General features: G+C 37.6%; 1 protein-coding gene across 3 annotated transcripts; it reads left to right on the top strand.

Annotated features, from left to right (window-relative positions):
- Nucleotides 1-835: 835 nt before the first annotated feature.
- znf395a (zinc finger protein 395a) lies at nucleotides 836-11,248 on the top strand. 3 transcript variants are annotated; one of them, XM_082143155.1, is made up of 10 exons: nucleotides 836-1,156; nucleotides 3,574-3,807; nucleotides 3,937-4,124; nucleotides 4,211-4,317; nucleotides 5,730-5,923; nucleotides 6,042-6,142; nucleotides 6,248-6,479; nucleotides 6,642-6,740; nucleotides 8,730-8,848; nucleotides 9,757-11,248. In XM_082143155.1, exons 2-10 carry the CDS (start codon nucleotides 3,664-3,666, stop codon nucleotides 9,866-9,868), a joined length of 1,296 nt encoding a protein of 431 aa, XP_081999281.1. In that variant the 5' UTR covers nucleotides 836-1,156; nucleotides 3,574-3,663; the 3' UTR covers nucleotides 9,869-11,248. The 3 variants fall into 3 exon arrangements, with proteins under 3 accessions (XP_081999281.1, XP_081999279.1, XP_081999280.1); XM_082143153.1 differs by having other exon boundaries at nucleotides 838-1,156; nucleotides 9,754-11,248; XM_082143154.1 differs by having other exon boundaries at nucleotides 838-1,249; nucleotides 9,754-11,248.
- Nucleotides 11,249-11,506: the final 258 nt, after the last annotated feature.

Raw genomic sequence — 11,506 nt, 5'->3', positions numbered from 1 at the left:
TAACATGTTTTTTGTACATTTAAAGATAACACGCCTGATGTTAGTTGAACACATAGACTGACACCTTATTAACCCTCTCATTGTAAACCATTAAAATTCATCGATTTGTTTAGGATGTGAGACCAATCATAAGACAAGTGTGTTTCTGTTTCCAAAGCGTATTGTGATCAAAAAGATAAATTATGGAAAACATTTGAAAATAAATCACAATGTGTGTGAGATGTTAGACAGCTCTGACTAAATATTTGCATTTTAATCAACTGTTATAATTGCATAATAAAGCATATAATTTCCTGAAAACAAGTCAAAGATATCCCCAAGATGTTAGACGGGTTAATCCTATAAGGGCAATGCATACAGTGCAACATCTGCCAGCCAAAAGTTACAAGGTACACGATGTACCCATATACAAAGAAACAAATACTGCACGATGCAGACACATATATGACAGCTAAATGAGTGCAATTGTAATGCACAATTCGTGTTATGCAATAAAAAGCATAAACGTATATAAAATGAGCTGGAATCCACATTTCAAATCATTATTTGCACAGTGAGCAACAATGCATCCATTTGCATTCCTGTTTAAATGCATTTTACTGTAGTAATGCAAAGCCATGGAGATTTAATAAAAAGTGGTGTAGCATGAAATACAGTGTCCTATGTGTGTCCATTGTGTTTCTTGACCCTTCCTCAACTTCTGCGTAAACAAGTTGGAATTGTAGGGCGTGTGTCTTGGAAAGCGCTGCTTAGCCAATGAGCGTCGACATCCCTACCACGTGGTCAGGTTGTTTACTACAAGAGCAGAAGCCCGCTTGAAGGCGCTTGGGTGAAAACCCGGCACTGGATTTCTCTGATACGGCTCACCTCTGTGAAGACGGAAGCAATACGGATTAAACCAAAGTCAAACAAAATATCACCTCATCTTTGTCATGTAAAGCGAACACTGTAGATGAGAATAGACTGCTTTAATAGTAGTGTTCTTACGGCCTTGGTGCTTTATCAAACAGACACGGTTACAGTAAATGTAAAGATCCAGGCCGGGATTTTGAATACCTAAACACCAGCCGTTCTGGTCTCTGAAAAAGGACATTTTCAAGTTACAGCCGGTCAGAGCGAGCCTAGTGGGAAGGGGGTGTGTTGAAATTTGGCAAAGGTACGTGTGTTCATTGAAAGTTTTTCTCTCTCTGTTTTAATGCTTTTGTTTCTTATTGTTGCGCTGTTTCTCAGACAAGACTACGTTGTTAAGGTTAGTACATAGCAGGTACGGTTAGTATTTAGGTCCGTACATTATTTCAGTGAATTCACGTGAAAAGCTTTTGGATGATCATGTTTGATACTTATGTTTGTGCGACGATGTGCTTCGTTTTAGCAGAAATATAATTTTAGTTGTTCTATACGGATTCAAAATCTACACAGCTGTGAACTTTTGCATTTGATATGAAATGTAAAAATAAAATAAAAAATCCCCGCACAATGGAAAAAAAGTCAGTTGGTTAATTAATTCGGGTTTATAATCTGCAAAAACGAACTTTTTAGCATCTAAACAGATTAACTGTCCAGCTGCTCCATTCTGATCAGTTTCGCAAAAAACTGCGTTTAACGCTTTCAATGAATATGGATAATCTGCTCCTGCTGCGCGTGCTCGTCGCGTCGCTTCTGCAACGAGGCTGCGAGTGCGAGCACGCGTTGTCATTCATGTTCTGAATAAGCTGTCCGATTCCTGAATGAACGGCTCTTTTGAGTTGGATTTCTTCAATACATTTTTAACTGGACGTTAATGAATCAGCCTGTCATGTTCAATACGAGTTATTTTAATAGTCGAACAGCAGAAAAAAAATGAAACGTTCATAACTTGATTGCTGACAGTTAATACGAGACAGAGCTGGTTTAATAAAATAATCAAATGTATTAAAACCTGTAAAAACTTGCTCACCCTGAGATTGTCTCAAAGCAAAGTTAGGTTCTAAATTTAATCTAAGTTGAGCTGAATCATAGCTGCAACAAAATGAACTCGGATACATTAAATCACAGTAACGTTAAGCACTTAATGATATAAAACCGTGATAAACAGCACTGTGTGCCTATGGCTTCTTTGGAATGTTTTGGAAACGTAATATCCCACGCCGGTGTGTCGGGGGAAAACGCGATGACGTAATTACGATATGACGTAATCGGACATCCGAATCGCTTTTTGAACCGGTTCTTTGCAAGAAAGTGGTCGAAGGAACCGGTTAAGTCGGACTTTCCATCAATAGTTCTGAATATTACCGAACATCCATGTACCAAAACCATTACATCATACTACATTCTCCAACTTACAATCACCTGCTATTTTTAACAGATTTTCGAAACGAAACTTTTTTTTTTTAATTAATTTTGTTTTTCACAAATTTCTAATTTTAGAATAAATTAGTTATTATTAGACGCAAAAAACAAGCAGCAGCCATTTTTATCATTCACATCTGTCGTTGTAGCCTATATCATTATATCTAACCACTGCATATTGTGCAAAACTGGCATGTCAAGTAGAGTTCAAAACACTATACTAAGTAATATAGTAATATTGTATGATATTAATGATTTGCACAGTATTTTCTGCTCCGTTGTTATATATTTCGCATTTCGACACTTATCCTTTGGTTTACAGGAGATTTACATTTTTGATGAAGCTTATCTTCTCATTCACCTCTATTATTCTGTTTGTATTAGCTTTGTTCATATTATAAATAATAAAATAAGAATAATTCAAGCTGCTCCCATGCTGCCAAATATGTAGTATTTGGCAACCAAGTGAGTTTTTTGGTTCAATCAGTTGCAATTACTCTGAATCACCTTTTACTGGAACAGAGGAAACTTAATACCGGACTGCAGCTGGTAATAATGGTTTTGTAGTAATGACCAATTCCTCTGTGCCCCAAACTCTTGGGTGAACATTCTGAGGTTACAAAGGCTAGCATGACCATAACCGTTTTAATGTCTTGCGTCAGTTAAAGTAGTTTTTGCATGGTTCATTATGTGCTGACAATGACTCATAGTCATTCTGCACAGTTGCACGTAAACTTCGAATTTTGCATCATTCGTCCTGTGATGTCTTGATAGTTTGACACTTAGTTGCCGGATGTTTCACGTAAGGATGGTGACTCATGCTGATTTCACTGATCAGATTCAAATATAACAGATATAATACCAGATTTTTGTACATATATACCAGTAAAGTAACTTGTCTTTTTTTGTTTATTTCTTGAATTTGTAAATGGCAAGGTTAATATATCGAGTTATACATTTATAACTTTACACATTTAGACAGTTAAATCATGTTTATGATCTTATGTCATAAATAAATACTTTATTTTGCTTTGTTAAAACTAGTGATTGACCGTTATGTGTTTTTCCATTTTCAATGATACTGATATCTAGAGAGCAGGGTGTCTAACTGAGATAATTTTTTTTGGCCTATTCCTGATATATACACAATAAAATGAGGCTAAAAACATCAGTCTCTCTTTCTGGCAATAAAATGTGCTCAGTGACCCGAACTACATTAATCATTTGTTTGTTTCCTCTTAACAGCTTCCTGTCCGTCGCTTGAATAGCGCTGCTGAATCTCCATCAGGAGTTCGTCAAAGCAGTTGAGAAGATTCAAGGTGCGAGGAACTGAAAATGGTACCGAAAACCAGGCTTGGGAAGCGTTCCCCTCTGGGCACCCTGGTGTGTGGCTCCTCAGCGGACGGCCTGACAGAAACGGGGCTCCATGGATGCCCGGAAAGTGGGCTTCACAGAAGCAAGCTTTACCCTGGACAGAAGGTAAGCATGAATGTCTTTGTTGTTGTAGAGTAAATCAAAATATGACTGGCATTCTGAGTGAGATGCACTACACAATGCAAACACTGGAGCACGCAGCCACTTCATGGTGTTTTTCCTGATACCCTTCAGGTGTATGTGCACTGCGGAGGACAAGAATGTGGAGGTGTGGTCGAACAGCATAACCACGTGGACAATGAGGTGTCTATCTTCCTGCCCCAGCTTAACCAGCACGTTCATCGCAAGCTGGAAGATGTATGGACAACCCCCACGTCCAGTCCTAACTCCTCAGTCTCCTCGTCCATTGATGTGCCAAGAAGGTATGGCTTGTTATAGATCTCAGAATGATGAATGTTGACTTTTTGAATGAGGAGCACTCCCTTACAACTCTACTTCAACATTGCAGGAGACCAGAGACAGTGGACATGGATGAGATTATGGCTGCAATGGTGCTTACAAGTCTGTCGTGCAGTCCAGTCATCCAACACGCAGCTCCGGGGAGCGTAGCTCCAGGTTAGTTGAACCTTGCACATTCATAAATGCTTTACCAAACCAATGGCACGGTGTACAAATCTGGTATAAACCAGCTGAGATTACTCAACGCTTGCTTAGATAGGCGTTAGTCACCAAGAAAAAATCCCTAACAGCTGCACGTACAGTTTTTCGCTAGTGGAACAAAATCTTACACTTGTACAGGATTGCATAATCATCATCATTTTTAATAACTTCTGAAGGATTAAATAAGGTCCTACTGCCTAAACTGAGACTTCTGGGGGAAAAAAGAATATAGAATTTTTTTATGTTTTTGACAAGTCTCTTATGCTCACCAAGGCTGCATTTATTTGATCAAAATTACAGTAAAAACAGTAATATTGTGAAATATGATTATAATTTAAAATAACTTGTTTCTATTTTAATATATTTGAAAATGTAAATTATTCCTGTGATGTGCTGCTCATGCTGAAAACAGTTATGCTGCTTAATATTTTAGTGGAAACTGTTCTGTATTCTTCTGTGAATAGAAGGTTCAAAATAATTATTTAGCATATTTAATGCATCCTTGCTCATATGTGACCCTGGACCACAAAATCAGTCTTATGTGTAATTTTTTTAAATTGAGATTTATACATCATCTGAAAGCTGAATACATAATCTTTCCATTGATATTAGGTTTGTTAGGATATGACAATATTTGGCCTAGATACAACTATTTGAAAATCTGGAAACTGAGGGTGCAGAAAAATCGAAATATTGAGAAAATCACCTTTAAAGTTGTCCATTTCTATAGGCGATTGTGCTGCATCCACTCACAAAAATAAATTTTTTATATATTTAAGGTGGGAAATTTACAAAATATCTTCATGGATCATGATCTTTACATAATATCCTGATGATTTTTGGCATAAAAGAAAAATCGATAATTTTGACCCATACAATGTTTTGTTGGCTATTGCCACAAATATACCCGTGCGACTTAAGACTGGTTTTGTGATCCAGGGTCACATATTAAAAAATTCTACTGATGCCAAACTTTTGAACAGTAATAATTGTATATTATATTATGTACTGTATGACATTTTGTATTAATATTAATTGTTCTAGCATTTAGAACAGGGTTCGTAGAGGTGCTGGAAATTCTTGAATTTAATATAGTTTTTTATATCGACTCCTCCAGGTTATATATGATGCCAAGTCTACTTGCAGACATTTTGAACAATGAAACTTGTTTTCTTTTAATTTGTCACTCTTCTGTAGAATGCTATAACAAATGCTATCATGTACGTATGTAAACGTGTAATTTACCACAGTTGTTGTAAGGTGCTGGAAAAGCTTGGAAATGCTTGAAAAGTGCTTGAATTTGACTTTGGGAAAAGGGATTTTATGATGAAGCATAACTCAGTCACCTATTATTCTGTTCGTATTAGCTTTGTGTGGAGTGGAAAATGGTGGTGGCGAACTGTCTGATGGTGGATATTGGAGCTGCGACCATGGAAACGGAAGCCCAGCCCCATCCCCACCCATCGCAGAGATGGACAAGAGCGCCCCTCTCATTGATGAAGGCCTGGACATGGAACTGGACCAAATGTTGTTTAATGAGCCAACGCCAAGAAAACGCAAGGTACATTGCAAACTGAATATATATAAATATAAATTTATATAATGTATAATACATGACGTGTTAGTTTTATGGAGTGTGTAGATTAATTGTCTTGTTTGTGTTCTTTTTCACCCTGTAGAACTCAGTAAAAGTGGCATATCGGTGCTTGTGGCCAAAATGTGGAAAAATACTGACCTCAGTAGTAGGCATCAAACGTCACATCCGAAATTCCCATCTTGGGTAAGCATCACAATCACCAAACGTCTTCCAGAAGTGTCTAGCCAATGAAAGCAGCAATCTGGGATGTTTAGATTGTAAACACACTGTGTGTTATGTTTTCTGCAGACAAAGTGAAGAGCACTCGCAAAGAGAAGAAGACTTCTACTACACTGAAGTATATCAGGAATTGGAGCAGACAGCTCCCCCTGCTGGCCACCGGCCCTCCTGCGCTTCCCCATGCAGTCCCAGCCGGAACAGGCCCCCTTCTCCCTCCACCCCAGAGACGCCCCATCCCAGCCCGCTCAGCCAGTCGGCCCCGAGCAGCTCCTGGCAGGTCCATACTGAGCACTCTTACCAGGTGAGATGCTTTACATTGTTGTGATGTAATTGAACACAGTGTTTCCCTTGAGGGCTTTTAGTGCCATCAAAGATCTGATTGGTGTCATATGTCGCTGTTTGCATGTTGTCCTAAATGAAGAAACATGGACGATTGTTTAATATGTTGATGTTGATTCTTTAGGCTCATCCACCCGTTCCGGTTGTGACTCCGTGTAAACCAGTTTCTGTTCCTGTGTCCTGTCATTGGACTCCACCTCTCACAGTTCACCAGAGCAAACAGGTGAGGTTTTTACATTTTTTTTATTAAAGAGACCATATTATGATATTTTACAAAGTCTTGGTTTTGTTTTTGGAGTCTACTGGAAGGGTTTTTCATGCTTGACTGTTCAAAAAACGCATTGCATTGTTGCAGCACCTCTCCTACCAGTCTGTCAGTAACGCTCTAGAGTGCGTTTCCCGTACAACGATGTAACTCGCTGATAAACTACCATTGTACGATGCATCGTTGGAGAAACTAAACAACTTGTCATGACTGTTTCCTGAGGAAAACCGTACTGACATGGTTGCACTTCTGTCATTCGAACCCCATTGGTTCAACAATATAGGACTGTCTTTAAAGACGTCACGCGCAGGTGGAGGAGAAACAACTTCTGATAATTAATATATTTGAGATCTCCGAGATGCTGCTGTGATGAACGTGGAACAAAAATAGTGAAGCAGTCATTAGGTGGCATCTCATTTTGCTTTATTTGATGTTTGATTCATTGAGGGTTCCCTCATACGTCATAGTTCCCTTGCGCATTTTACGCACATGTGCACTCTTTAAAAATGGTACTGATTGTTGACCTGCTAAAATACATTATAAATATATTTAAATGGAATGAAAGAAATAAAATGTACCGAATGTTCGGTTGCTTATTGTGCCCAAGAGCATGATCTATTTAAGTCCACGTCATTTAACAAGAAACCATGCTTCTAACTACAGTTTGAGAGCTGTAATTCCAACCACGTAAGATTGTGATGCTGTTTGCGAATGTTCGTTGGAACTATGGTTTTGAGAAACGCCAAATCGTTGAACGATGTTGGTAACCATGGAAATTGCGACCATAGTTGGCTAATGATGGTTTCGGGAAATCCACACCTGTTTAGTTCCAAACTCTATGAAGCCCCTCCTTCCGAAAATCACAATGTGCTCTGATTGGTCGGCTGGACCAGTGTGTTGTGATTGGTCAACTGTGTTTTGGAAATGTCACAACCCTTGCCTGTTTTTGCGTATGCTTTGAACGGGAGTTATTTAAATAAGGAATATTAGCCCTGTTTACACCTGGTATTAAGATGCATTTTCTTCTATCAAATCACAAGTATACAAGGGAGACACAGTCCCATTTACACCTGGTGATTTAATCTGACTATTTTGTCCACTACCGTTTTCGACTTCCTCTGGAAGTGGATGAAAGTGGACAAGCTCAAAACGTTTAAGACCCAGTTTACACCTGTATTTAGCATCATTCACTTGTGATCCGATCAACCAAAACACATCTTAATACCAGGTTTAAACAGGGTCATTTTGACATGTTAGTTCCCAGTAGAGAACTCAAGACTACAATCTAGGCATTTCAGGGGGTTCAGAAAGCAGAATCCTTTGGATTGACTTTGTGCTTTGTAACATTGCAGACCCTTTTCAGGCTCAAACAGCAAAACTACACCCTCTTTAACTGATTCCATTATCATCTACAAGGTCAAAGAAAGCACAGATGTCTTTAAATAGGCTTTTTCGCTGTGAATATTTATTGGTAATGGATTGTTTATGCATGAATGTTTTTCTCTGAGGAATATACAAAGCACCACATGGTCTCAAATACATTGTGTTTTCGCACTGGAAATGGGAGTGACATGCCCATGTTATTTGTGTGTCCTTTGTTCCGCCCACAAGAGATGCTGATGGTATTGCAGTGCCATCTAGTGGAGTTCAGGCCAATGTGTTCTCTTTGTCTAAACGCATGCTTGTCACCAGGTTGAAAAATCATGTAAATATATTGTGATCTGCGTATTTTGATCTTGCTGGTTTATAACAGTCAAATGTTTTTATCAACAATATTTCTTTGAAATGAATAATTTCTTATTGCATATTTTTTTCACAGTTTTACTGCACTGATGCATTGTTTGTACCGCTGAGTAGTGCAGTAATATAACCTGCATTGCGTCATTCTGTGACTAATAGTGGTGTGTCTCTCTCTCTCTCTCTCCCCCTCCCTCACCTCGTCCCCAGGCCTCACCATTCCGCCGTCGTTCAGTTAGTGTCGGTGAACAGTGGCTCCAGAATAATAACGCCACCTTCAGGCCACATCCTGCCAGTGTTTCACCTCCAAGAAACCATTGCTCTTCCAGGTGAGATTGGATTGTTTTCAATAATTATAGTCTCTTTTAGTCAATCTTCATTTATAAAGTTAGTTTGATCAAAAAAATTTGAAATTGAAATCAGACGCTGTTTAGCCCTATTGGCCAATGAGTGCAAATTAAAATACTGAAAAAAAGGCTTGATTTCATACTTTTCTCTGTACCTGTAATTACTTTTCTGTTGACGTAACCACGGTTGGGTGTACTGGGGAAAATAATAGTAACCAATAACATCTTAGTTTTTTTATATAAAATCCTAGATAAATTAAAACTACCCACTCATTTATTTTTCAGCCAAATATTTAATAAACGCACTATTGTTCAAAAGTTTGGTGTCGGAAAGATTTAAAAAAAATTTTTGGGGAAATTCTTTGTGATCAACGAAGCTGCAATTATTTGATCAAGAGTACTGTAAAACAGTGATGTTCAGAAGTATTCTTTTTCTGATTGAAAATATTTTAAAATGTAATTTATTCCTGTGATGCAAAGCTGAATGTTCAGCATCATTACTCCAGTCTTCAGTGTCACATGATCCTTCAGAAATCATTCTAATATGCTGATTTGGTGCTTAACATTGCTTTTTATTATAAATGTTGAAAGCAGTTGTGCTTTTTTTTTTTTACCATGATACTCATAATTCTTTGATAACTAGAAAGTTTGAAAGAACAACATTTATTTGAAATGAAAATCTTTTGTAACAATGTAAAAGTCTTAACTGTCACTTGTATCAATTTAATGCATCATTGCTGAAAAAAAAACTCAATTTGTTTAAAAAATATTAAACCGTAGTATAAATTACATAGTAAACTGTGTTGTGAATATGTGAATAACATTTCATTTGTTCTGTTGCATTTAGATTAGATGTCAAATTGAACTCTGAATTTATTTTCTACTAGCAGGAGGATTCGGGGCGAAGCCAAGAAATGCCGGAAGGTGTACGGCATTGAACACCGAGACCAGTGGTGCACCGCCTGCCGCTGGAAAAAGGCCTGTCAGCGATTCCTCGACTGAATCCTTCTTCAGATTGGAAACGGAACACTAACCTTATAGAGACTCACAAGAGGGGAACTGATCTGGAACTATGGTTGGAAGAAACCAAAAGAGCACCTTGTGACTTATCTTTTTCTACTTTTTATCACGAATCCGTGTTTTGAGTTTTATTAAATGTGCTAAGGAGCCATGTTGGTGCTGGAAAAATTATAAAACAAAAAAGGACAGCCTCTGCCCCACAACTCCTGCAGTCTTCCTGCATCTTATATCATATCGAGAACTGATGAAGTGTTGCCTTCCTTTTACATGCAGTGAGCAGCAATATACTTAATGTATATGCATGTTGCTTAATGTGGTTTAAACATTGTTGTCATCAGACACGGATGGAAAGTTAATTTATCATTCCAACTTAATTGCTGAAATGAGACAGGAGAGAGGTCTTTACTGCAGTCCGATGCTTTCAGGTGCAAAATTGGCAGCTTACGGTCAAGTGTAGACAAGAAAGCAGAGTAAGTGTTTCAGTATCATATAACGTATATGTTCATGTATGCCATGTTTACCTGCTGATAAGCAGTTTCTTTCTTCGATTTCCAGTGTAAAATGTTGCAAGACAAACTTTTGAAAAGGAAATAGGAAGAAAACAGGATTTTGTATTACGATTTTGATATCTTCAGTGTGTTAAATCGTGTGTCACGTCATTATCGGTGTATATGTCACAGGTTATACTTCTGTGAAATGAGACGATTCACTTTTCTGTCATGTCATTATTAATAAGGAAGTATTTGTGTAAACTTGCATGATCTGATACAATTTATTCAGTTACTTTTGCTTCTCGCCCTGGTCCGCTCACTTGCTGTTCGTTTGTTTGGTCTGTGTTCTTGCCAAAGAAAATCTCAGCAAGATAATACATCGTAGACATCTCTGCAAAATAATGTGAAATATATCTGTTGACCATTTATGAGAACATTGTAACCAACTGTTTGATTGGTTCATATTCTTAATACTGGGTCCAAATATTTTCTTATTTCAAATAACACTTCAATGTGTCATCCTTTTTGTTTTTATATGTAGCTCAACTCAATTTTTTGCAAAGCTTGATGTTTTGACATCATTAAAACTGAATGTACCTTATCCTGAAGATCTCCGGAAGTCTTTATGCATTTCCAACAGTCAGTGTCATAGCTGTGTAAGAACATCCTAGTCTGAGAGACATTCAATGAACCTCATGGAGAACAATATTTTTGTACATTTTTGTAAAGTACTTCCAAAGTATTTCCTTTTATGAAACGTCTTGAACTGTCTGAGATCTGTATAGTAGATCAAAGTAGAATTTCTTTTCATGAATTATGTTGCTTCATACCTTTTTTAAATAAACTTTTGTGCAAACAAGTATGACCAACAGCAAGTGTTGCATTTTAATATTTGAGAATGAAAAGGTGGGGTGCTTTCAGTTTGCAATAAAGTGAACAGGGAGAAAATATTACATTGTCTTAGACTGAAATTAATTATGAACAAAATACTTCAGGACACAATCATTTGCTGCATGACAAGCCACAGAAAATAGTAAACTATTTTATTGACAGTTCAGTTTTACTATGTACAGTTCATGTAGTGAACATCTGGTTTTTATCTTCGGAATAAAGGGGAAAGCATGACTCA

Source organism: Leuciscus leuciscus, assembly GCF_965113295.1.
Source record: "Leuciscus leuciscus genome assembly, chromosome: 17".
Taxonomy (NCBI): Eukaryota; Metazoa; Chordata; class Actinopteri; order Cypriniformes; family Leuciscidae; genus Leuciscus; species Leuciscus leuciscus.
This window is presented reverse-complemented; position numbering and strand designations above follow the sequence as displayed.